The sequence below is a fragment of the Tachysurus vachellii genome, chromosome 25, assembly GCF_030014155.1.
Source record: "Tachysurus vachellii isolate PV-2020 chromosome 25, HZAU_Pvac_v1, whole genome shotgun sequence".
Lineage (NCBI taxonomy): Eukaryota > Metazoa > Chordata > Actinopteri > Siluriformes > Bagridae > Tachysurus > Tachysurus vachellii.
This window is the reverse complement of record NC_083484.1, coordinates 15,833,027-15,859,936: the sequence shown is the minus strand read 5'-3', so window position 1 is coordinate 15,859,936 and position 26,910 is coordinate 15,833,027. Positions and strand designations below refer to the sequence as shown.

At 40.8% G+C, this 26,910-nt stretch overlaps 5 protein-coding genes across 10 annotated transcripts; 4 read left to right on the top strand and 1 right to left on the bottom strand.

The window, feature by feature from the left end:
* The first annotated feature begins 18 nt into the window (after positions 1–18).
* Positions 19–16,460, top strand: LOC132840392 (protein rapunzel-like). 2 transcript variants are annotated; one of them, XM_060861991.1, is made up of 3 exons: positions 19–751; positions 15,480–15,503; positions 15,632–16,460. In XM_060861991.1, exons 2-3 carry the CDS (start codon positions 15,497–15,499, stop codon positions 16,327–16,329), a joined length of 705 nt encoding a protein of 234 aa, XP_060717974.1. In that variant the 5' UTR covers positions 19–751; positions 15,480–15,496; the 3' UTR covers positions 16,330–16,460. The 2 variants fall into 2 exon arrangements, with proteins under 2 accessions (XP_060717974.1, XP_060717973.1); XM_060861990.1 differs by lacking the exon at positions 19–751 and having other exon boundaries at positions 14,304–15,503.
* On the bottom strand, positions 916–14,290 carry LOC132840390 (golgin subfamily A member 6-like protein 25). Its single transcript, XM_060861988.1, has 2 exons — positions 2,368–14,290; positions 916–2,334 (listed from the first exon to the last, which is right to left on the bottom strand). Exon 1 carries the CDS (start codon positions 10,412–10,414, stop codon positions 8,378–8,380), a length of 2,037 nt encoding a protein of 678 aa, XP_060717971.1. The 5' UTR covers positions 10,415–14,290; the 3' UTR covers positions 916–2,334; positions 2,368–8,377.
* A 1,921-nt stretch (positions 16,461–18,381) lies between the features above and the next one.
* LOC132840394 (protein rapunzel-like) lies at positions 18,382–20,989 on the top strand. Of its 5 annotated transcripts, XM_060861999.1 has the most exons (3): positions 18,382–18,955; positions 19,909–20,036; positions 20,147–20,989. In XM_060861999.1, the coding sequence occupies exon 3, from the start codon at positions 20,169–20,171 to the stop codon at positions 20,850–20,852; it is 684 nt and encodes a 227-aa protein (XP_060717982.1). In that variant the 5' UTR covers positions 18,382–18,955; positions 19,909–20,036; positions 20,147–20,168; the 3' UTR covers positions 20,853–20,989. The 5 variants fall into 5 exon arrangements, with proteins under 5 accessions (XP_060717982.1, XP_060717984.1, XP_060717983.1 ...); XM_060862001.1 differs by lacking the exon at positions 19,909–20,036 and having other exon boundaries at positions 18,383–18,955; XM_060862000.1 differs by having other exon boundaries at positions 18,383–18,955; positions 19,909–20,989.
* A 476-nt stretch (positions 20,990–21,465) lies between these two features.
* Positions 21,466–22,841, top strand: LOC132840391 (protein rapunzel-like). Its single transcript, XM_060861989.1, has 2 exons — positions 21,466–21,884; positions 22,013–22,841. Exons 1-2 carry the CDS (start codon positions 21,878–21,880, stop codon positions 22,708–22,710), a joined length of 705 nt encoding a protein of 234 aa, XP_060717972.1. The 5' UTR covers positions 21,466–21,877; the 3' UTR covers positions 22,711–22,841.
* An 833-nt stretch (positions 22,842–23,674) lies between these two features.
* On the top strand, positions 23,675–26,766 carry LOC132840536 (uncharacterized). The gene is made up of 2 exons (XM_060862244.1): positions 23,675–24,122; positions 24,679–26,766. Exon 2 carries the CDS (start codon positions 24,717–24,719, stop codon positions 25,872–25,874), a length of 1,158 nt encoding a protein of 385 aa, XP_060718227.1. The 5' UTR covers positions 23,675–24,122; positions 24,679–24,716; the 3' UTR covers positions 25,875–26,766.
* Positions 26,767–26,910: the final 144 nt, after the last annotated feature.

Sequence of the window (26,910 nt, the reverse complement as noted above, 5' to 3'; positions counted from 1 at the left end):
AAGGAATTTTCTTCAACAAGGTCAGGAATATAGTCATTTCAAAATGCCATTTCAATTATTTTCCTGTTTCTTTGGAAAATCTTTTGGACATTTTGGACAATTTCATGCTCGCAACTTTGCGGGAACAGTTTAGGGATGGACCCTTCCTGTTCCAACATGACTGCACACCAGTGCACAAAGCAAGGTCCATATAGACCCGGATGAGCTGTCAACTGCATAGAACACCTTTGGGATGATTTAGAGTGGAGTCTGCAAGCCAGGGATCTCTCAAGTTCTTCTACTCTAGTCTTGGCAACACATTTCTTTAAGGACGTCACTTTGTGTCCAGTAGAATTGTCATGCTGGAATGGGTTTGTCCGAGGCCTGTTAGGTCCAGTAAGAGTAAATTGAACAGATACAGGTTAGAAGCAGTGGAAAAGTTAATGAGTAAATTAAATGTTTAAAAGAACAAAAATTAACAATATGTTCAGAATATTATTCAAATTATGATGTTCCCTGTTCACATTTAATCAGTAAATCTTTTAAAGCACAGACGTCCATAGTGAAGACAGTGTTGGACTTTGGCAGTGTTGGACTTTAGCTGAAGACAAAAGTCACCAAAATACCTCCCTAATAAAAAAGAGAACAATGAGCCTTTCTCAGGTATGAGTCACTCCCTTACCCTGCATATATATAACGCAGCGGTCAAGAAGATCATTCAAGGTCCTCTCTCCTGAGCTTGATAAAGTACACAGCAGCACCATTAAGAAAGTGTCGGAACTTAGAGCCCGTCTCCAAGTCGGCACATATCAGGGTGAATTATACTGATATACTTTATAATACTTTTATACTATATAATTGTTACTTAAACTTAATTTACTGATAGCACTAACATTAATACGAATTAAAACAATGGGAAAGCTCTTCAGACCTGGATGAGAATAAGCAAACTTCTTTATTGTGGTCAATCAGCCAACAATTCTCTAAGAGAAATTGCCAATTTGAAAGTAACAAAAGAAATCCCAAAAACCCAAGAACAGAAAAAGCATCTTCATGAAGAGCATCGGCATGCAAAAACAAAAACCCTCAGGACGGTCCTGCAGAGTAACGGGATTTTTTACGCATAAACCTTTGGTCCCAAAAATTCTCCTCTATATATACGCTTCCAAGCGCCTCCTTATCGGTTCCCCTCCTCACAGACCCATTTCCATATCACCTTATCATTATGTCACCTTATTTACCGGAATCATCTCATATGTTTTTGTAACGTCCTGTTCCTTACAATCCCCTTGTTTTTCCTTCACCTTTTACCCATATGCCCATTTATGGATTTTCCTCCCCTTAGTTCCCCGGGGCCCAGGTCCGGAAGCCCAGGCCTGTGACCCTGGGTCTTCTTCGTTCGACATAACAATTATATCTAAACAATAATTTTGTTATTAAAAGTGTGCTCAAAAAAGAGCCTTACCCCCTGGTTGAAGTTACATTTGCCTCTAAGTTATTTTCCATGCCAGACGTCCTGAAGATTAATCCTTCATTCAACTTCAATGGGTAAGTTTCTCCTTTGTTATTTTCTTCTATACATGATTTTTAATAATCATAAGCCACTCTATGAGTCTGATTTTATGTTAAAAGTTATTATGTTAAAAGAAAGCTCTTATCTATTTGTCATCTTATATTGCCACTATTGCTAAACTATTGTTGCTATACTGTTATCACTATTGTTAAGCTATTGCTACTATAATGTTGCTTGTGTACATAAAAGTAAACAATGGAGTTCTTTGATGACTCCTCTAAACTGCTAAAAGCTTCAACTTTGTTTTGATCGCATGTTTCATGTTATGATCTCAGCCTGTCCTTGCTCAGGCTGGAATTGTTTACCCTTATCTCAAGCTCCTGTTCCTCTATCTCCTCTAACTCCCCTTATCTCTCCTCAGACCCTACGCCTCAGCCAGCTCATCCTGGTCGCCCCATCATGTCCTCACCTCACCATCCTCGTCCGTCTCCCTACCCAAGGCCAGTGCCCGCAGAGCTATCGCCGCTTCCAGCTACTTCATATCACCCATGAGCTCATTACGTGTCTGGAACAGTTCTATTCTATGGCCCTGAGTCCCCTGTTTACACTCTTTCCTCTCCTGTCTGCTGAGTTACTATAATAAAGAGTGCCTCTTTTATTCACCCTCTGACTTCTGGTTAATAATATATAATATAATAATAATATAATATAATAATATAAATATATTCTCTTAAGGCTCCAGGATTTTTCACAACATCTCTCCCCCTCTGAGACTGCAAAGTCTCAACAAAACCCAAGAACCTAACCACGATGACCACCCTAACACAAACGAGAAACAGAAGCTAAAACTAAAACAGACGTAAAACACATAGAACATAAAACAAAAACACAAATCCAAAAACGTACCAAAAACATACAACATCTCAGAACATAAAAACATACAACATCTCTCCCCCAACAACAACAACGAGCACAGTAGACCACAACACACACGTGCCCCTTCTCAAAAAGGTGAGCCAGGAGTGAGCGAAAAACCCTCTGGATGCCAAATTGAGGGAAAATTCTCACTCTGCCCGCAAATATAGCGCGACAGTGAAATCAGTGTCACCAGGGTCACCGAAACATACATGAAAATCAAACAGTTCTCGCATGGCATGGGAGTCGTCCTTATGACCACCACCAATAATGATTACAATGCATGGTTTGAATCCACCGTGGCAAGGGGGCCCAAATGTGTCGGCCTGCGCGTAGGGAACCCCAAATGTTTCTGTTGCGATAAGCGTGAAAGTCTCAAGTTACAGGAACAACCGCATCTGAATCACCTCTTGTCCATGAGTATATGAACGTGGGTGGTTCTTTCATATCCTGTAGTCCTTGTTGCACATCTTTGGTGTGAGATGTCCAGAGTTTATATCCACAAAAGAATAGAGTACAGTACTGTCGTATGGCGGCCTGCCGTATATGGCGGGAAATATTATACGCATGTTTATGTCTACGTCCATACGTTGAGGCCACACAAAGGGAAGGACGTATCTCATATGTGTGCACCTGCAAAAGCAGTCCTTTGTCAAGAATATAATCATTCTGGTGGCACGAATGAACCCACAGTCCGTCAGGGCGGACTAGATCTGCGTTTGCAAGGATCAGTGTCCTTCAGCAACGTGAACCACGTGTCAGCCGTCGGCGGGGAAGGGTATGTCAGCCAGGTGCGATGTGGCGCCGCACCCAGGTCGAAGTCCCTCCAGATGAAGTTAGACTGGTCCACCTCGGTGTCCAGTTGCATGCATGTGTAGCAGAACCAGGAGTCGCCGAGGCGTCAAGCGACACCCCGTGGGCTTGCCTCCAACCGTGCACAGGTGAGGGGTTGCTGGACTCGTCGCCGGCCTCTCCGTGGGCGCTACATGGCCTGCACACAAAGCTCTTTGACCTTGACTGCAGTGGGGGTAGCTAACCTGAGAACACAAGAGTCTGTAGATATGGGTTAAATGCTTCACATAGCTTGACATTTCGCCTTCCATCTGTTCAAGCGATGGGCCCTTATAGGGTCCTCGTGTGAAAGCCACGGGCATTGGCCTGCCTGTCACCATTTCATGAGGTGTCAAGTGTGTTGTACGATTCGTCTGCGAACGCATTTTCATCAGAGCCAAAGGCAAAGCCTGTACCCAATTCAGACTGGTGCTAGCACATATTTTTGCAATTTTCTCTTTCAATACGCCGTTGGCTCTTTCTACTCTTCCATGTGAACTTGGGTGATAAACACATCCCATCTTATGGTTAATGCACAATGCTTGCGCAAGGGACTCAATTACTTTATTTACAAAATGAGGTTCATTATCTGAACTCAACTGATCTGGAATACCAAACCTCGGGATTACTTCCCTACACAAGAATTTTGCCACTGTTTTAGCATCATTCTTGGCACTGGCCACTGCTTCAACCCATCTACTGAATATGTCAATCACTACCAAAATGTATCGCTTCCCTTCTGCTTTTTCTGCCATATCCACAAAATCCATCATTAAGTGTCGAAACGGCCCTCTGGGTTCTGGAATGTGTCCTATTGGGGCTGTGAAATGCTTCCTGACATTTCTTTTAGCACATAGCTCACATGTTCTCAGTATTTTTTCTACGAAGCTGGCTAGATACAGAGACCACCAATTTTTCCTGATAGTGTCTATTATCACCCTTTTGTTACAGTGGTCTATCCTGTGGGCTTCCTTTATCAACATTGGTAATAGGGCTGTGGGTGCTACCCACAACCCCTCTCCCCCTCTCCATACTTTGGACTCCTTGTCCTGAAATGCACCTCGCTTTTTCCACTGTTCTACTTCTTCCGGATTGGCTGTGTTTTGTGCATCCCTGACATCCTCTATTGACATCTCTCCTGGACCTGCATCTGGCCCTTCTCCCTGCATAACTGCCATTATGCATCTATCCCCTAATGCTGCCTTTTTGGCTGCTTCATCTGCTGCAGCGTTTCCTTTAGTTATTGTTGTTCCATCTGTTTTGTGAGCTTTACACTTCACAATAGCTAATTTCTTAGGTAGCTGTATAGCTGCTAACAGTTCAAATATGGCTGGTCCATGGGTAAAAGCAGAACCATCAGCCCTCTGGTAACCTCGCTATGCCCAGATTGGTCCAAAAACATGACATACCCCATATGCATAGGCTGAGTCAGTGTAAATTGTACACGCTTTTCCTGCTCCTAGCTTACACGCTGCTATCAATGCTTTTATCTCTGCCAATTGAGCTGAGCATGGTTGTGGGACAGTCCCCTCGCTAATTGTTTGATATACATTCTCAATGAAGTCGTATTCAATTACTGCATAACCTGCTTTGTTTCCCTCACTGGTGCGATAACAGGATCCATCCACAAAGAAGATTCGTTGTGCCCCTAAAAGAGGTTGGGACTCTAAATCTGGTCGCGCTTCCAGGAACTTTTCAGATTCCTCTGTACAATTGTGTGGAGTCCCTTCACTCGGTAGCACCATTCTTTCGGCTGGGTTTACTGTGTTGCACCTTGCCGACAGTATTACATCATATCCTGTGCGCCTTGCATTGGTTATTACAAACGTTTGATTTGTCAATAATGCATGCAGTGCATGTGCTGTGTACAGGGTCACGGGGTGACCCATCATAATTGTAGAAGCTTTTTGATATGCAAATGCTGCTGCTGATATAGCACGATAACATGGCGGTATGCCCTTCTCAACATTATCTAACGCTGTGCTGAAGTAGGCAATGGGCTGCTTTCCTACCCCTTGCTGTTGCTGCATTAGTACTGCCGATACAAAACCTTGTCTTTCTGACACGTATAGGTGAAATGGTTTGCTGTAATCTGGACTAGACAGCGCTGGGGCTGAGGCTAGTGTGCACTTCAACATCTCGAATGCTGCTAGTGCTTCTGGTGCCCATGTCAGCTGTGCATTGGGTTTAGCCTGATCTGTAGCTTTTATGTCTCTAAGTGGTTGTACTTATAAGGCAAAGTCGCATATCCATGGTCTACTAAACCCTGCCAAATGTGTTACGATCCCAGAAGGTCTAGGGGTATGGATGGGATGCAACAACATGAAATGATAAGGTTGGATTTTCTTTGGTGTGTACTGTATGTGGCAATCAATACAGGGGGAGAGGGACACGAGCTGTGCCAAAACAAAGAAATAAGCAAAACAAAACCACTCTACCTTGAAATTAACCCTCTAACCTAAACTACAAAAGGAAAAGTAATAAGACAGAGCTTCAGCGTCAAACGACGCCCTAACTAACCTACACTACCTACCCCAAACAAAACGTACAGAGGGTGGCACACGCTCCTAACCTAATGTGTCTAATACAGGAATGCGTACCTACGTGTTGCACAATGTATGTCACTTGATGTACATACCTGTCCACTTTCCCCAATATACACAATGTCATACACAGGGCGAATGACCACTAAAATACATATGCACGGTTTGAGGTCATGGTGCATCACGTATAGCTTGTAAATGAGCCGGTAATATCTTTCGTGTTGTTCCTTCTAGAACTCGTCCTAAATATTCCACCTTTCTCTGGCAGAATTGTAGCTTCTCTTTACTAACCTTGTGCCCATTGTTTGCTAGGGCCTTCAGTACTGTTATTGAATCCTGTACACATTGTTCCTTTGTTTGGCTACAGATCAGTAAGTCATCAAGATACTGGACTATGAGGCTATCCATTTGTAAATTCACCAGATCTCTGGTCAGTACTTGGTTGAATATCGATGGACTTTTGCAATATCCTTGGGGCAGCCTCGTATAAGTATACTGTTGCCCACGATAAGTGACCGCAAACAAGTGCTGAGAGTCAGGGTGCAATGGAACACTGAAAAAGGCTGAACATAGACCAATTACTGTGTACCATTTTGTTCCCCCTGGAATATTTGATAACAAAGTGTGTGGATCTGGGAGTACTGGAGTCTCGGCCACCACTATCTGATTGACTGGTCTCAAATCGTGGATCAGTCTCCATTTGTCTGAATTAGGCTTTCTGACCGGAAAAATTGGAGTATTGCACTGACTCCTAGTGGGGATTAAAACCCCTGTTTCCACTAACCCTTTAATAGTTGGCCCTATTCCTTCTTCCGCTTGTTTGGATAACTGGTATTGTCTCTGATAGGGTATTGGAGCGTTGGGTCTGATTTGTATTTTTGCTAGCCCTGCTGATCTGACTAGTCCTACATCTGATGCGTGCTTAGTTCATAGTTGTTCCAGAACTTCACCTAGTGCTTTTAGTACTATATCTTTTTTCTGTTAACTCTTCCTCATCTTCTATTTGTGGCATATGTACCTCTACTCCTACTCTTACTTGTATCTTTGTTTGCTGACTTACTAACATAGTGGTAGCTACTACCTGCTCTGTCCCTTTATAATCTATCTTTAGAAATGTTTTGTCTTCTGACATATATACCCTAGAATTTCTTGTCGTGTTCCATTTCTCTACCCTTCCCTCTTCTCTCATCATAGGCCCTAAATCTTTTGATTCAAAACCTTGCCCAATCATCAGGGAGATGTGGGAGACTGCGTCTCCAACTTGATACCACTCGTGAATCTGTTCAGGGAGTACGGCATATGTAGCTACCTCCTTGCCGACCAAGTATTATGCTGTCTGTGCTGATGACGCCTTCTAGTTGTTCTTCCCATAATGATGCGTATTCTTCATCATTATCCCCCTTCATCATATTTCAGTGTACAATGCCATGGTCCTCTAGCCTCACGGCAATCTGGGCGTATGTAGTTTAACCATGGTAGTTTTTTCCATTCTGAATATTCTTTCCATATATTTGATGTATCTTTGTCTTTGGCTTCCATCCAATACACTTTGTCCAGTTCTGTCATTACCTCTTCTTGGCTTACTACTAAGTGTTGTCGAGCTAACATTTCTGGAAGTGTTATCCACACTCCTGTTGGCCCACAGTGTATTTTGGCTCCTAGTTTGCAGAGCACATCTCTTCCTAGAAGATTAGCTGGAGTGTCTGGGGAATAAAGTAGAGGTGCTTGCACTACTATTCCTTCTACAGTAATCCATTGTGGCTCAGTAAATCGTAGAGTCTGAGTTTTTCCTGAGAAGCCCACTGTCTTTATTGCTCTACGTGTGAGGGGAAGCTTTGCACCTTCTTTTCCAATGCTTGTAAATGTTGCTCCTGTATCAATCAGGAATGGAGCCTGTACTTCATTTCCAATTTCCCAACATAATTGTTGGTTCTTGTGCAGTGTGCAGTGAGGTGGTACACTGCACCAGCTCCCCCTCTGGCTTCTCTAGGCCTTATCACATTCCTCCTGGAGCTGAGCCCAGTGGGCTCCCTCCAGGTGGTACTGGGGCTTGTCCTTGAAACCCTGGGCCCATCCATTGGCCTGCCCAATTTCCAGCTCCTTGTGGTGTTGCTGCAGGTGCTTGTTGCATCCCTGACTGCCCTGCTCCTTGTTGATACATTGGAGCAGGCATCTGTGCCGGCATCTGTTGTCTTCCTTGGTTTCCCATGACCCCTCCTAGTGCTCCATACTGTAAGTAGGGACAATCATATCTTATGTGACCTGGGTTATTGCAATTCCAGCAGGTTTTTCCCTGTCCCCCTGCTCCCCAGGCCGGTCTCTGTGGAGGTTGTCTTCTTTGTCATCCTCTTCCTTGACCTCTGGTTGGTCCCCATCCGCGTTGTAGAGGTGCATACTGAGGATTCACGGGATAACTTGTTGGGTATCCTATGGGATACTGCATCATAGTTGGGGGCAAAGGCTGTGTCTGTGTCACCACCACCTGTGGCACTCCTCCATCTTGGGGTGGTGCTACCTGAACTGCAGCTGGGGCGACCATGACTGCCGCCTGTTTGGTGTATTCTTTGTCCTCCTTCTTCTTCTTGTCGTGGCTTTCTTACTTGTTTCTCGTCAGTTCCCCCAGTTGTGCCTTGTGCAGTTGCACCAACAAGTTCTCTTCAGCCTTCTTTGCCTCCCTTTTCCTTTTCCTGTGAAGTTCTGTATGGTGTATCACATTTGCCTCGAAGGTGGCCCATGGCATAGTGTTCAAACCCACTACCGTCTCCAGCTGGTCTTGAACTTCTGCTGGAAGTGCCCTTTTCAACATGAGCTTGAACAGAGTCATACTTGCGGGCGTTTCATCCCACGAGGCTCCCATTTCCTCCCTCCAAGACTCCTGGAGTTTCAATATAAACTGGGCAACTCCCTCTTCTTCATCCAGCTTTAGTTTCTCCACTTTGCCCGGATCGGCTTTAGTTGGGTATGCTTCCCTTAGCTGGTCCCACAGACGGTTTCTGAATGGGCCAAAGGTTATTCCATCTGCTCTTGAGTCGTTCGCTTCTTTTCCTAGTCCAGCGAGGCCGAACATTTCTATAATTTTTGCCTTCCCAACTGTCTGGCATAGGATTACCTTCAGGTCACCCAAGGCCAGACTCTGTCCCATTGTCTGTTCCTCAAACTTTGTGATCCATTTCTGTGCCCCTTCACACACACTTGGCAGTCTTTTTACTAGTCCAGTCACATCCATGAAGGTCCATGGCACATAATATATTTGCTGTCCTTTGACTATTAGAGGATACTGTGCTGCCATCTTTGGCATTGTATATTCGTCCGGCTCGGTTGCTGCTGCTCTACGCGACTCAGGCTCATCTATCTCCCCCTCTTCGTCGCTGGAGGTTTCAGTTTCTTCTTTGTCCACCTCCCTTTGTTGGCTTTGAGCCTGTGACCGTGTGATCACACGTCTTCGGTTCTGTAGTAGTTTCCACTTCGCTTTATCTCTTTTGTCTCTCATGGTGGGCTTGGCCCTCCTTCCTTGTTTTACTCTTTCGGTTGCTTTTGCTATCTTTTCTTCTTGTTCTTGCAACCTTTTCTCCAAGCCTTTGCATATTGCTGCTGTGGTTTCTTCTTTTTCATATTGTAGGCCTCTTATCCTTTGCTCGGCACGCTTTTGTTCTTCCTTTAGGTCTCCTCTCAACTCCTCCACCCGCATTTCCAGGTGAGATGTGTGTTCTTTTAGTTCCTGCATTGTCTCATCTGCCATACAACTTTGTTTCAGAACTATTTTAATTGCTTCATCTTGTTCTTTGCCTGGCCATAGGTTTACCTGCTCTAGCGAGGTTAATTGCACTTCTCCATCTATCCTCACTTTCATGCTTCTGTTGTCAGGCTGAGATTTCTCGTCTTCTGGGCCCATCCCTTGGGATACTTCCTCCTCATTTTCTGTAGCCAGGGAGGTCTGTGACTGCTGTTCAGCAGATCTCTTCACCCTTTCGTCCACCGTTTCCGCTCCTCCTTTTTCTTCCTTCCCTCGGTGGTGCTCTCCTTGTCCTCCCGCTATGAGGACCCTTTTGGCGTGAATTTCCAGCTTATCCAGCAACTGGTATCCACCGCCTTTGTCCATTTGCTGTTGATTTTCTTTTCCTTCTTCTTTTGTAGTCCCTCTTGGGTGTTCTGAGCCCCCCTTTTGCTCATCTTTGTGTCTTAGAATCTCATTCTCCTCCCTCTGGCTACCTTCTTCTGAGGAAGGACGATAGGACCCTTCATACTTGTTCTTAATATCTCCTTTTTCTGCTGACATTTGTCGGATTACTCCTTTGACTTGTCCACCCGTGATTTCCAGTTCTATTTCTTGTGCTTCACCTTCTTGTCCCGTATTTATTACGGGGTATATTCCATGATAATCGGGCTTCTTTTGTTCGTTGTACGGCGGGGGTTTGAGCTGCTCCACCCATTCACCTGATGGTGGGGCTGTAGCCTTCTCTTTCTCCTGTTCTTTACTCTGTGGTTTTTTTAGCTTCTCTTCCCTTCTTCTCTTTCCTTCCTGTTCAAACCACTCCACTATCTCCCATTTCTTCATAATTTTATCTATACTCTCATTTTTCGCTTCCCCCCAGCATTCTATTCTTTCCTTCATCTTTTTTTCATTTCCCTTCATCAAATGTCCCACTTTCAGGCCACTGCAATTCTCCCCTTGTCCGGTCTTGCCACTTTTTCATGTATTTTCTAATTTCTTTTTCAGCATCCTTGTGCCTCATTATTATAATTGTAGCTGGAGTAATCAGACTCTTTCCCTTCTCCATCATGCACCCCTATCTCGCCCTTGTGGCACTGTCACGTGGTACTGGATTTCTGTGTACTATTGACTACTTCAGCTGAACGTTTACTCTTTTTCTGGTAAACGTGGTTGTGCAGGAGTCCTTCTAGTATGGCTCTCAAGAGAAACAAGGCAGATATTAGGATCTCAAAGTATAAGTACAAAAAAAATACAACTTTTAATTCAATAGTTATACTTAAAAATGGATTAAAATCAATCAACTACATAATCAACCAAGTATTGACCCATCCCATAATTTAATTCACTAATCAATCAGATAAATACCAGTTATTCAATTAATTAATTAATCCAATCCAGATTAAAATTAAATTGTTTCAGTCACTCGGTAATTTCTCCCAACTGGTTTATTATTCCTCATCTAACGCCTCATTTATAACATCATGTAATAGTGTGTCCTCTAGTCGGTTAGAGAATGCCCCAGATTGGAAAGAAAACAATCTCTTGTTTTGGTTACACGTATCAGGGCGATTCAAGGCCTTACTGGCACAGAGTTACAGAGGCTAGAATGGAGGTTTCATTTCCACCAAAATAATTTTGCTGTAATAAAACACTACAGTAAACACAAGCCATGAGCTAATGAAGAACTCAAGATCATAGCCACAGGTCTTAGCTTTCAAAAAAACATTTTTCCTAAAGTCAAAGAGACCCAAGAGTGGATTTTATATGAATATTTTACACTAAGCAGTAGTATTTGCTCAAGAAAAACACGGGAAAGCTATTCTGTGTGTGTGTTCTAGGATTGCGCAATCCACCTTAAGAATTGTTATCACTGGCAGCCCCCCCTGCCAGATGGCCCTTATCGCACCTCAACTGCCACACACACACAAGTGCCAAACAAACAGAAGGTGTTCTGAATACAATGGAGAACCGTCATTGGCCTTTAAGCTGTCTATCTCTACTCTACGGTCACCTATTGGCTCATGTGGGGCCTTGTTTGATTCCTAGGAGTCTGGACTACAAATCTAACACCGAATTGTAGTTTGCTGATCCTCCAATGAGAAGTGAGAGATGAACTTCTACTTACGGTTTTCGGTCAGAACCGTGATGATTGTGAGGCGAGCAAAGTGATGTGGATAATACGGTGGAGATATTCCAACTCCCATGGATTCTTGGGAATCTAAGAATATGAAAATCTATAATATTTGTTATGAAAGAAATCACTCCAGTGAGGAAAAAAAGGAAGAGCTTAAAGGCAAGTAAACCAACTGAACTAGCGCCGCCTAGTTCAGGTAACGATCAACTTCATCACACTTGTACGACCACTATAAATCATATTATGCTTTGTGTGTGGGCTTAATAAATAAAACATGACCGTGTATTTAGAGGATCTAATGCACAAAAGTTACAATGAAGTTAATGCAGCCTCATCCCCTAGCGGTGCTCGCAATACTGGGCGAAGCTGTGCGTGTCTGTGACGTTGTTACTAAGAGGAATTATAACTCAAACGCAGGATGATGATGACTGTTCTTGAATATAAAATGCAACAAAATAATTCTCTTTTCTCGTTTTACTCAGGATATTAACTGCTCTTCATGCAATCCTTTGTGTGTGTAGCCGGATGTGCTGAATCGTGCGTATCGTCCCGTGTTCTACAGAGTACAAGAACTTCTTTACATACGTCCGAATTTTTGAACTTACCCTTTCCACTTTTATTCCGTTATATTTCCACTAAGCATCTTCGTTACTCGTTACTACAGACTAAAACCAGACAAATGCCATAAGGGAGATTACACTGCTCCTAGACTGGATTGCATTACTCACGTCCGCACGCTCCATGGAAAAGCACAAGCGCACGCAGCGTGCACGTGCTGTCAGAGCTGGAAAGAGCGCAAAAACACCCAACCGCGGTGAAATGTCACAATTCTTGTTCCTACAGTTACAGCACATACAAAACTTTAATGCAAACACTCCATGCAATACTTCATAAACATAATAATCATTACTCTGGTCTTTGTCTTGTCGATATTATTATCTGTTCATTTTATTTATTTATTCATTTATTTATTTATTTTATTTTTTGATGACTACATACTGGACACACTGTGGAGACTGCACACATACATGAACTGATCTATTCAAATTTGTCTATTCTGCCCTTTTACATAATACCATAATTTTTTCTGACTATGTAGTCGTATAATATAAACCTCTTACTTTAATTTCACACTGAGGCCTAAACCCTGCTCCTAGCTTGCCTAAAATCACTCTCAATCACAATCAAATTCACAATCACTGAATTTTACTTCTTATTTCTACTTCAGCTTTTTAAGTACAGTATATATCAGATACTTTGAGACGTTTTGCTTAATTATCATTATAAAAGGTGTTATATTATAATATATGGTAAAATATTCTACCAAAATCTTTTTCTAGTATGATACTTGCACTTTTATTCAAGTATTGTTTTCTACTACTTTATACAATACTGGTGTCATGCTTACTTACCTCTGTTCTTTACTTACCCACACACCACACTTTTACTACATCAAACAGCAATCTGAATCATCATTCGGTTCAGCAATGCCCATGACTGATCCATACACAGTTTGCACATTACCGTGCACTTATCACGTGTGTGCTTGTGTTGTGTACTTATCTATGTACACACGTACACTTATCACCGTGTACTTATATTGTGTACTTATATTGTGTACTTATATTGTGTACTTATCTATGTACACACGTACACTTATTATCCACTTATTATCATACACTTATTATCATTCTCAGATTATTATACACAGATTATCATATACAGATTATCATATACAGATTATCATACACATAATACCGGGGGCCCCCCTTTTTCACCGTTCCTACCAAGCAGACCTGTCTCAACCAACAGCGGTATCTAGGAACTAACGCGTTTTTACCACCTGCCGTCCTGCCCCGGTCCGTGAGTTTAATAGCACTCACACCGGAGGATACGCTCCAGGAATTTTATCATGCGCTTTACCGCCTGCCGTCCTGCCCCGGTCCGTGAGTTTAATAGCACTCACACCGGAGGATACGCTCCAGGCCTAACCACTACATAGTACACTCATGAGATTTTTTCCACACACACACACACACAGTCACACATCAAAACCTTACACATCAAAACCTTATCTAGTTATGGGGCTTTCCCTTCGTTATTTCTCATCCAGCTCTTTATCTCACCCTTAGGGGTTCTTATCTCGAGGGTGTCTGTCTGCTCTCTTTCCCGGGGCCAATCCCCCCGCTCAGGCCACAGATTCACTATACACAGACATTTGAGTTTAACAGGCGTCTGCTCACCTTGTTATTTATGGCCGGCCTCTGTAGCCTGTCAGAGAGAGCGGTCCCGGTTCTGGAGGCAGTTCACACCGTCCCTGCAGAGGTCGCTTCGTGGTCGCCATTAAATATGTCGGAACTTAGAGCCCGTCTCCAAGTCGGCACATATCAGGGTGAATTATACTGATATACTTTATAATACTTTTATACTATATAATTGTTACTTAAACTTAATTTACTGATAGCACTAACATTAATACGAATTAAAACAATGGGAAAGCTCTTCAGACCTGGATGAGAATAAGCAAACTTCTTTATTGTGGTCAATCAGCCAACAATTCTCTAAGAGAAATTGCCAATTTGAAAGTAACAAAAGAAATCCCAAAAACCCAAGAACAGAAAAAGCATCTTCATGAAGAGCATCGGCATGCAAAAACAAAAACCCTCAGGACGGTCCTGCAGAGTAACGGGATTTTTTTACGCATACACCTTTGGTCCCAAAAATTCTCCTCTATATATACGCTTCCAAGCGCCTCCTTATCGGTTCCCCTCCTCACAGACCCATTTCCATATCACCTTATCATTATGTCACCTTATTTACCGGAATCATCTCATATGTTTTTGTAACGTCCTGTTCCTTACAATCCCCTTGTTTTTCCTTCACCTTTTACCCATATGCCCATTTATGGATTTTCCTCCCCTTAGTTCCCCGGGGCCCAGGTCCGGAAGCCCAGGCCTGTGACCCTGGGTCTTCTTCGTTCGACATAACAATTATATCTAAACAATAATTTTGTTATTAAAAGTGTGCTCAAAAAAGAGCCTTACCCCCTGGTTGAAGTTACATTTGCCTCTAAGTTATTTTCCATGCCAGACGTCCTGAAGATTAATCCTTCATTCAACTTCAATGGGTAAGTTTCTCCTTTGTTATTTTCTTCTATACATGATTTTTAATAATCATAAGCCACTCTATGAGTCTGATTTTATGTTAAAAGTTATTATGTTAAAAGAAAGCTCTTATCTATTTGTCATCTTATAATGCCACTATTGCTAAACTATTGTTGCTATACTGTTATCACTATTGTTAAGCTATTGCTACTATAATGTTGCTTGTGTACATAAAAGTAAACAATGGAGTTCTTTGATGACTCCTCTAAACTGCTAAAAGCTTCAACTTTGTTTTGATCGCATGTTTCATGTTATGATCTCAGCCTGTCCTTGCTCAGGCTGGAATTGTTTACCCTTATCTCAAGCTCCTGTTCCTCTATCTCCTCTAACTCCCCTTATCTCTCCTCAGACCCTACGCCTCAGCCAGCTCATCCTGGTCGCCCCATCATGTCCTCACCTCACCATCCTCGTCCGTCTCCCTACCCAAGGCCAGTGCCCGCAGAGCTATCGCCGCTTCCAGCTACTTCATATCACCCATGAGCTCATTACGTGTCTGGAACAGTACTATTCTATGGCCCTGAGTCCCCTGTTTACACTCTTTCCTCTCCTGTCTGCTGAGTTACTATAATAAAGAGTGCCTCTTTTATTCACCCTCTGACTTCTGGTTAATAATATATAATATAATAATAATATAATATAATAATATAAATATATTCTCTTAAGGCTCCAGGATTTTTCACAACAAAAGGAACAGGTTCAATCATCATGGCAGGTAAGATACCAACCTGCCTCATGTCATTTTGGACTGAAGTTGCTGTTTGTTGTGTTTTTTTGGGTTGGTTATATTTTGAGCGTCTTAAAAACATCTCTTTAATACATTTGTCCTTCTTTGATTTTCAGACACTAGTGACGGAGAAACGGAGATTCAAATCAAACACACTGTAGCCACAGTGCTGGGTTGCCTGGAGAAAGGGATCGTCATCGCCTCTGCCTTTATCCCTCTGATTGGCATTGTCACCCCAATAGTTGGTGCTGTGAAGAAAACACTGGTAGAAGATAACAAAATCAAGATGCTGGAGAAGGAGTTCCAGCAGATTCATGACAAGTTGGAGAGCATCTCTCAGCAGACCGAGCAGATGCTGGACCAGATCCAACTTTCAGAGATTGAGATAAACTATGGTCAGGCGGAAAACAGCATCAAGTTCCAGTACCAAGCTTTCCAGAACATGATGGACCACATTAGGAAGGACCCTGAAGACAGTGAACATTATAGAGAGGAATTTAAGAAAATATATAGAAATCAAAAGGGCTTAAAGAATTTGAATGTGTACTATGATGCCATCATGGAAGACCAGGGTCCTTTCGGGCAGCCACTACTGAAATTTTATCAAAATAACTGCAAGAGGAACAAGAAGATTATGGAGGCTAGATGTGCTCATCTGTCCTACCTCTTCTACATTGGCCTCATTGCAGAGATGGCCTACAAGGAAGTCATTGAAGATGATCAGGAGATGATCAGGAAAGAATGGGGCCAAAAGTTAATCGATATTCAGACCAAGATGCAAGAAGCCCTGGACGAGTGTAACGAGAAGGAGTGATGCCAATTTCTCCTTTTGTATTGTTTCTGTGCTTTGTTATTTGAACAGCACCTAAACCTTCACAATTTAAGTATTGTGATCAGTGTAATTGATTAAATTTAAAATAAAATAAATTTCCTTTACCAACAAAATATTTGAGCCTGGTTTTATTGACAATAAAGTATCATTTTATCACAATTAGCAGACCTTAAAATATTTAAAATCATATAACATTAGATTAATTCATATTATTAATATAGTCAATGTAAAAGCCTCAGGTTCTCCGACCTGTTCAGGTAAAAACTCCACAGAACAATATGCAAATTAGCGTGTTTTGCAGCAGTAGAATAGTGACATCTTTACAAAGAATAACATTAGCATGTAAAGCCTGGAAATTCTTGCATAAATTTCTATCCAAAAACACTTAAAATCCTTCTATCCCACTTTAAAACAGAGTCTTGTTTGTTCAGAGTTTGGGATATTTTTGGATATTTGTACATTGTACATTTCTATCAAGATCGCTTTCATTTTTGCAAAGGCATGCAAACCAAAGTCCATATTTTACTTTGCGTTCAAAAATATTACATGTATTATAACTTTATTAAAGCACAAAATACTATTCTCTGTATCTTGAACCAATCCAGTCAGTGGCCCATTATTGAGGACTGTAACAAGCCTGTGCATATTTCACCTCCTGTTTGTGCGTCTGTATAAACTGTCTGTTTGTAGAAGAGTAATATCTCACAAATTTACTATGCTGCGTAACCCAGTTGAGTCAACAATTGTGGGTTATAAAGCTTAGACATTTCTTTACTATGAAGTTAAATATTAATGAATTTGTGTATGGGGCAGCTGTACTACTATCAAACCTGCTGCTGAAAGAAAAGGTTTGGTCTAAAAAATTAAGCACATTTACAAAAGTCAGAATCGAGAAATTTGTGAATCCCATCCCAATTGATTTATTCTTTATCTTTTTATTTTTTTTGCAAACTCTCAAGTAATGTTTCTCTCAGGATGCAACAAACACGGGATTGACTGACAATAAAACGATTGTCCGGCTTATCTGGATTGTAGGCAGCTCCTCCAAAATTCTATTTAACACACCAGTGTTAAGATTTACTGCAGTATAAAGATGTATCCACATCCTTGTTCTCTGGAAGACAACAATCATGCAACAGAAAGATAAAAACAATTCCTGGGAAAAAGCCTCTCTGTTATACAGGTCAGTGGCTGTAATCCCAAACCGTTTCACAAAGCAGAGTAGAAGGCAATAAAAATGTTTGCCATCACTTCCCCTCCCTCCATACATACCACTGCTACGTTTTAGTGCAGAGCTTCTGAGGCTTTAACAGAATGCCTGTCCTTCCTTACAGGCATTCCTTCCAAATTGCTGCATAAGCTTCAACTGGTTCAGAATTCTGCAGCTCGTGTTCTCTCTAGAACACCTTATACTGATCACATTTCTCCGGTTCTCCAGCAATTGCATTGGCTTCCAGTAAAATATAGAGTTCAGTTTAAAATCCTGCTACTCACTTAAGGCACTTCATAATCTTGCACCACAATACCTTACTCAACTTCTCCAGGTTTACACTCCTTCACGTGCACTCAGATCTTCATCTTCAATTTCTCTTGTGGTACCTCGGATTCAACTTACTACTATGGGTGCCAGATCTTTTAGTTATGTTTACACCTTATTGTTTATTAGCTACGTAGACTAAATTAATAATTTACCTTAGAAATGTTAATTTATTGAAATTACTTTCACAATGTAATACAATCACAATTACGATCACAGTTAAATGTAGTGTCAATATATACAGTATATGTAATTATTATTATTATTAGTTTCCTTTATTCTCCTCAGAGCTTCAGGACAAAACTAAAGAGGCAGAATTTTGTATGGACAACCAATACATTTGAGATTAATGTGAAAATTTCATTTTACATTTTCATTTCAGATAAATTGAATGAATCGTATTCTAAAAAGAATTAATAACATATTTCATCTTTATATATTAATCGATACATAATATTTGAATATTTGAAAATGTGAATTTGAAAAAATTAAATAAAAAAAAAATTAAAAATGCCTTACTAGAGTCATTTCTATTAAACTGTATCACTAATTCTAACATTACTACCTTTAACCATTGACTAGACTATAAAGTGCCTATAAAGTTTCTTTCATGTTTCTCTGGAAACTCTTTTTCGACGAGGCCGAAGACTCTGATCCATCATGTCATTAATACCAGAGAAACTGCATAAAGTCCTGCATCCTAAACACACAAACTATTGACAATCTCAAGTGTTTCACCATTTCAGATGAAAATGAAGACAGAAGTTTCCTCAGATGTAATTAAAAAGCTAATTAATAAATCTTATCAATCTCAGTCTTATCCAGAAACAAAGACAAGTCCTTTTACATGAATGTGTGTATCAAAGTGTCTTTGTGCCTTTTTTTTCTTCTGGAAAATATAAATAATCTTAGTCAAAAATGACTTTTTCATAGCATGAATTTTCCGCTAGCAGCTTTCACAGTGACACGATTCACCCCCGTCATCCTGTTTAACACAGCGAGCGCTGATCTGATACAAGTCCCAACCTTACCCTCGACACAGGACAAGAAACCCTACAGACATTAAACCAGGTAAGATCCTTATGCTCTCTGACCTCCTTTCTTCTTTCAGTTCACTCCTGTAGTCAGTATGATTACAATTTGGTTGATTTACAATTTTTTTTTTTTTTTTTACATGAGTTTATCCTGAAAGGCATAGACGTAGTCTCTATATTGGGCAGCTGCATAACTTTATGTAAAAAGCAAATCTTTTTTAAAGATAAAGCAGTGTGGTGAAAAATGCTATTGATGTGTTAATTGGTTGTAGTCTGTGATAAATAAACAAATGTTTACAAACTTTGAACAATTCACTGTTTCATGAAAATGTAAATATAGTATTAAACTCTCCATTGTTTAAACCTCAGGACACAGATGCTTCCATCCTAAAGAGCTAAATGTGTCTAGAGTGAAATCTCATCTCACACACTACTGTACATTATCAATCCCTAGCCCTAATTCCATCTATTCTCTATCCTCAATTTCTATAGAATAAAACAATTAAAATAAATTCGATCATTTCCTAACATTAAATGTTTGCATTCACACATTTGAGGAGTCAAAGATTAAATAGCCTTACCAGAAAAAGAGGATTAAAGAGAACCAGTCAAGACGGCTGTGATAAAAATATTAATTTAATGAGCAATAATCCAAAATGTAATCAGTGTAAAAAAATAGTAAGAAGCAATCATAAATAGATCAAAGAATAATCTAAATAAAATCAATGTTACGTCCAAAATAATGGCAAAATAACCATTTCCAAAGAATCACAAAGTAGTTTAGCTAAAAAAAGGAATGTTTCCCACCCCTGATCTTTAAGCCTGAAGCAGCTACCTACGTTTCATTTATTTGTAAATTGGGAGATGTTACATCTAACTTAGGTCTGTCTGCATTAGTGTGAAAGCATGTAAACACAGGAAGTTAACTTTTTAACCACTTTGTGGTTTTACTTCCTCCACACCTTCACTGACACTATTTTCCCATTTCAGCTGTTGAAGAACCGTTCTTCTGCATCAGTTCTCAGGCTTCACCTGCTCTCTTTCTGCCAAATTCCTCCAGTTAGGTGCCACATAGCTTCAATGCATTATTTAACTTCAGCTTTAAAAATAACACAAACGTAGGTGAACCCCAATAAGAGTCTAATCCGGGATCTAACTTTACTAGAAACAAAGTGCTCTGAATAAAGGTAGATTTTACTTTGCAATTATTTCTTCTTCTCCCCATCAGACCGATAACTCTGTTTTAGGCCATGGATGACATCGAGATCTCAGAGGACAGAGACAAACTGAAGCGAGGCCTGGTGAAGGCACTGCAGTGTGTATCCGCCATCTCGTCCGCAGCTGCTGTGGTGAACCCCATCTTCGGTGTGGTAGGCTCACTGATTCGCGTCATCCTCCACCATGTGGATGACGAGGAGATTCAGACCCTTCGACGTGAGTTTGTCAGCGTGAACCGATCATTGGATGAGATTTCGAGGCAAAACCAGAGCACGTTGCTCCAGATCAAGAAGGAGACACTGGACGGGCAATACAACCAAGTAGAGAACAACCTACGCAACCAGTTCCGTAAGTTTATGGAGGTGGTGAAGGCACGACCCGAGCATGTGGAGAGCAAGCGCAACGATTTTGAGGAAAGCTTTGCCAACGACTTGGGCGACCAGAACCTGCACACACTCTACGATGGTGTAATGGGCAAGCCCAAGCTGTTCAGCCAGCCCATCCTCGACGTCTACATGACTTACTCTAAAGGAGAGAAGAGAGTGATGGAACGCCTGTGCACACACATCACCTACCTGTTCTGCATTGGCCTCATCGCTCTGATGGGTTACGCCACGATCATCGGTGATGACGAAGAGGGCCTGAGAGAGGAATGGGCTGCGAAGATGGAGGAAGTGCAAGAGAAGATGCAGGAGGTGCTTAGGAAGTGCAAGTGATTCCTTTCACCTTATTCACTGTAAATTATTTCATTAATCAAGGGACAAAATTGTATAATGGCACAAAATTTGTCTACTAAACATCTCAAAATGTAAAATTCCTCAGATATAAAATAAACCGTGTTTTAAAGTTTAAAGGTAAATGTCATTTTCTTGCTCTGTTCTGGCTGAATAGTTTGGTGTGGTGGGTCTACAAACCAATTGAGAAACTGGCAAAAGTTCTTTCAACGCAGCATTCAAGAGACGTAATGTGCTTGAAGGAATTTTCTTCAACAAGGTCAGGAATATAGTCATTTCAAAATGCCATTTCAATTATTTTCCTGTTTCTTTGGAAAATCTTTTGGACATTTTGGACAATTTCATGCTCGCAACTTTGCGGGAACAGTTTAGGGATGGACCCTTCCTGTTCCAACATGACTGCACACCAGTGCACAAAGCAAGGTCCATATAGACCTGGATGAGCTGTCAACTGCATAGAACACCTTTGGGATGATTTAGAGTGGAGTCTGCAAGCCAGGGATCTCTCAAGTTCTTCTACTCTAGTCTTGGCAACACATTTCTTTAAGGACGTCACTTTGTGTCCAGTAGAATTGTCATGCTGGAATGGGTTTGTCCGAGGCCTGTTAGGTCCAGTAAGAGTAAATTGAACAGATACAGGTTAGAAGCAGTGGAAAAGTTAATGAGTAAATTAAATGTTTAAAAGAACAAAAATTAACAATATGTTCAGAATATTATTCAAATTATGATGTTCCCTGTTCACATTTAATCAGTAAATCTTTTAAAGCACAGACGTCCATAGTGAAGACAGTGTTGGACTTTGGCAGTGTTGGACTTTAGCTGAAGACAAAAGTCACCAAAATACCTCCCTAATAAAAAAGAGAACAATGAGCCTTTCTCAGGTATGAGTCACTCCCTTACCCTGCATATATATAACGCAGCGGTCAAGAAGATCATTCAAGGTCCTCTCTCCTGAGCTTGATAAAGTACACAGCAGCACCATTAAGAAAGGAACAGGTTCAATCATCATGGCAGGTAAGATACCAACCTGCCTCATGTCATTTTGGACTGAAGTTGCTGTTTGTTGTGTTTTTTTGGGTTGGTTATATTTTGAGCGTCTTAAAAACATCTCTTTAATACATTTGTCCTTCTTTGATTTTCAGACACTAGTGACAGAGAAACGGAGATTCAAATCAAACACACTGTAGCCACAGTGCTGGGTTGCCTGGAGAAAGGGATCGTCATCGCCTCTGCCTTTATCCCTCTGATTGGCATTATCACCCCAATAGTTGGTGCTGTGAAGAAAACACTGGTAGAAGATAACAAAATCAAGATGCTGGAGAAGGAGTTCCAGCAGATTCATGACAAGTTGGAGAGCATCTCTCAGCAGACCGAGCAGATGCTGGACCAGATCCAACTTTCAGAGATTGAGATAAACTATGGTCAGGCAGAAAACAGCATCAAGTTCCAGTACCAAGCTTTCCAGAACATGATGGACCACATTAGGAAGGACCCTGAAGACAGTGAACATTATAGAGAGGAATTTAAGAAAATATATAGAAATCAAAAGGGCTTAAAGAATTTGAATGTGTACTATGATGCCATCATGGAAGACCAGGGTCCTTTCGGGCAGCCACTACTGAAATTTTATCAAAATAACTGCAAGAGGAACAAGAAGATTATGGAGGCTAGATGTGCTCATCTGTCCTACCTCTTCTACATTGGCCTCATTGCAGAGATGGCCTACAAGGAAGTCATTGAAGATGATCAGGAGATGATCAGGAAAGAATGGGGCCAAAAGTTAATCGATATTCAGACCAAGATGCAAGAAGCCCTGGACGAGTGTAACGAGAAGGAGTGATGCCAATTTCTCCTTTTGTATTGTTTCTGTGCTTTGTTATTTGAACAGCACCTAAACCTTCACAATTTAAGTATTGTGATCAGTGTAATTGATTAAATTTAAAATAAAATAAATTTCCTTTACCAACAAAATATTTGAGCCTGGTTTTATTGACAATAAAGTATCATTTTATCACAATTAGCAGACCTTAAAATATTTAAAATCATATAACATTAGATTAATTCATATTATTAATATAGTCAATGTAAAAGCCTCAGGTTCTCCAATCTGTTCAGGTAAAAACTCCACAGAACAATATGCAAATTAGCGTGTTTTGCAGCAGTAGAATAGTGACATCTTTACAAAGAATAACATTAGCATGTAAAGCCTGGAAATTCTTGCATAGATTTCTATCCAAAAACACTTAAAATCCTTCTATCCCACTTTAAAACAGAGTCTTGTTTGTTCAGAGTTTGGGATATTTTTGGATATTTGTACATTGTACATTTCTATCAAGATCGCTTTCATTTTTGCAAAGGCATGCAAACCAAAGTCCATATTTTACTTTGCGTTCAAAAATATTACATGTATTATAACTTTATTAAAGCACAAAATACTATTATCTGTATCTTGAACCAATCCAGTCAGTGGCCCATTATTGAGGACTGTAACAAGCCTGTGCATATTTCACCTCCTGTTTGTGCGTCTGTATAAACTGTCTGTTTGTAGAAGAGTAATATCTCACAAATTTACTATGCTGCGTAACCCAGTTGAGTCAACAATTGTGGGTTATAAAGCTTAGGCATTTCTTTACTATGAAGTTAAATATTAATGAATTTGTGTATGGGGCAGCTGTACTACTATCAAACCTGCTGCTGAAAGAAAAGGTTTGGTCTAAAAAATTAAGCACATTTACAAAAGTCAGAATCGAGAAATTTGTGAATCCCATCCCAATTGATTTATTCTTTATCTTTTTTTTTTTTGCAAACTCTCAAGTAATGTTTCTCTCTGGATGCAACAAACACGGGATTGACTGACAATAAAACGATTGTCCGGCTTATCTGGATTGTAGGCAGCTCCTCCAAAATTCTATTTAACACACCAGTGTTAAGATTTACTGCATTATAAAGATGTATCCACATCCTTGTTCTCTGGAAGAAAACAATCATGCAACAGAAAGATAAAAACAATTCCTGGGAAAAAGCCTCTCTGTTATACAGGTCAGTGGCTGTAATCCCAAACCGTTTCACAAAGCAGAGTAGAAGGCAATAAAAATGTTTGCCATCACTTCCCCTCCCTCCATACATGCAGGAGATGCAGGCCACCCAAAGTGTATAAATGCACATGGAGCTTCAGTGGATGCAGCTCTTCAGCACAGCTTGGCTTCACTGGACCACCAAAGAGGACACCTCTGTACATTACTCCGTATAACTGTAAGCCTTTTTTCTGCTGCTTTTTTATTTACTTCTTCTATTTATTTTAAGATATTAAATAGAAAGTTGGGGGGGCACGGTGGCTTAGTGGTTAGCACGTTCGTGTGATTGCGTGAGTGAATGAGAGTGTGTGTGTGTGCCCTGCGATGGGTTGGCACTCCGTCCAGGGTGTATCCTGCCTTGATGCCCGATGACACCTGCGATAGGCACAGGCTCCCCGTGACCCGAGGTAGTTCGGATAAGCGGTAAAAAATGAGTGAGTGAGAGAAATAGAAAGTTCAACAAAGAGTGGTGTCAAAAAGACATATTTGTACATGTCAGTTTGGTCATTTCTGGTTTATAATAGATACAATAAGAAAAGGTCACAGATCATGGGAACTTGAATTAACTATTGACCTAACAATTTGTCTACAATGTCAGTAAAGTTTTAATAAATCTGATCTTTACATAAGGCTGCATTGATTCTGGAGATGATTTTGATATCACTTTCCTGAGAAAGGTTTTAAAATTACATTTCTTATTGTGTTACAAAAAGAATGTTTGCCTCCATTAACAGATTAAGACAGAAGCCTCTTTCATCCCCTGACGTCCAATATGAGTCTTTTGGCAGAAAGGCTTATGGAGAACAGCGACAAGATCAAAAAGGGAGTAGAGATGCTAGGCCAAGTCTGTGAGATCCTTGCAGCCACTGTAGGCCAGTTCAATCCCATCCTGGAGGCAGTATTGAATGTCTCCGCTGAGCTCCTTAGCAACCCAGAGGGCAAAGAGGCTAGGTTTCTTGCTGAGCAGTTTGTGAAGGTCAACCAGAAGCTGGAAAAGAACAAGGCTGAGATTACAAACGCATACCTGGCAATGCAGCGATCATCTGTGAACCAGCTGAACTTCAACTACTATGCAAACATAAACAGTCAGTATGAATATTTTAAATATATTTTCACAGCCAAACCTGAGAATAAGAAGTTGAAGCGAGATGAGTTCCTCATCTTCTTTGAAGAACTTGAGGGAGAAAAGAACCTTGACTGCTTATATAATGCTATCATGAAGACCTCTGGACGGACAATGCTGGTCATTATAGTGGAAACCGAGCAGCGGAGCAGGAGAGCAGTGGAGGAATTCTGTACTAGCCTGAAGAAGCTGTTTGTGGTTGGGATCATCTCACTGATGGGCTACGCTGCACTAAAGAGAGACACTGTAGATGAGGAAATGGGGAAGAAATGGCTTGCCCGCATGGAGGACGTGGAGAAGCGCATGAAGGCAGCAGTGGATGAGTGTGTGAACAACTTTGCTGAGCAAGCCAAGACTGATATAGATGAGATGCTCCTGGACAAGCAGATCAGTGTCGACCCTGAGTTTACTAAATTCCTACTGGAGGCTCTTGTGAAGAAGTATTACTGGGTCTCCTGGTCAGTCCGGGTGTTTAATGATGATGATAGCATATTTGGGAAGTTTCTGTTTGGGAAGAAGCACCATATAAATAGTGGAGTTGACAATTATTTTGAATATTTGGGGGGTAATAAAATAAGGGTTGTGGTGTCTTTCACTGCAGACCCTAAACCACTCGACAAGATCCAGATAAAGGATCAAATAGAGCACGAGAAAGGTGGTGTGGAGTCTCTGAGCAAAAGTTTTCCCAACTGCCTTGTCCATGCTATCAATCGCTGTACGAAAGTGGAGGAAGCCAATAATTTTGAGCCTGAGCACCTTTATTATATTTCTCACAAACAAGCACACATCTGTATCCACTCTGAATAATGGAATTTAGATTAAACTAAACATATTGATGTCCAATCAGAATCTACAATCTTCAGGTGTCTATTAATTAATGAGTTCTACCTTCATTCATTCATTTTCTACCGCTTTATCCAAACTACCTCGGGTCACGGGGAGCCTGTGCCTATCTCAGGTGTCATCGGGCATCAAGGCAGGATACACCCTGACGGAGCGCCAACCCATCACAGGGCACACACACACAATTTTCCATAGACACCAATCAACCTACCATGCATGTCTTTGAACCGGGGGAGGAAACCTGAGTACCCGGAGGAAACCCCCAAGGCACGGGGAGGACATGCAAACTCCAAACACACAAGGCGGAGACGGGAATTGAACCACGACCCTGGAGGTGTGAGGTGAACATGCTAACCACTAAGCCACTGTGCCCCCCAATCAGTTCTACAATTTTTATGATAGTAATAATAAATAACAAATAATAAAGATTTGATTATTTACAAATGTATAATTGTTATTTGTAATGATGATGTTATGGCACTTAATTAATTAAACAAGACCGAATGAGACTGAGGGTCAAAGCACTAAGGCTTGAGATGATCACTTTTAATAAAGGCTTTTAAAAAGGAAAAAGGGCTTTGTATCGTTCTGTATATTTTTCTCTGTGTTATATCCATGTGGAAAATTTCTTTTTAAAAATTAATACAGATTAAATCAGAGCATTATTTTGTAATACTCTTCCACTTTTGTGCAAATTATAACCATCAGTAATTTTTGCCAAAGTAACACTAATGATTATTTTTGTGCATTTGTATTATTATTACTTTATAGATCCATCATTTGTTCAATTCATAATAAACGAGGAAAAAAAATATTTTGAATTTTATTTAGTCTCATCCTGAATACATTCACCCCTTTTAAATGTTTGGAATATTCCACATATCACATGTTCCACAGGAAGTGACATCGTCTTAAATAACTGAATGCTATGAGAAGACAAAGGCAAGTTTGCTAATTCTTTTTTTTTTCTGTATTTCTAGTTATATTTTGATCCTTAATG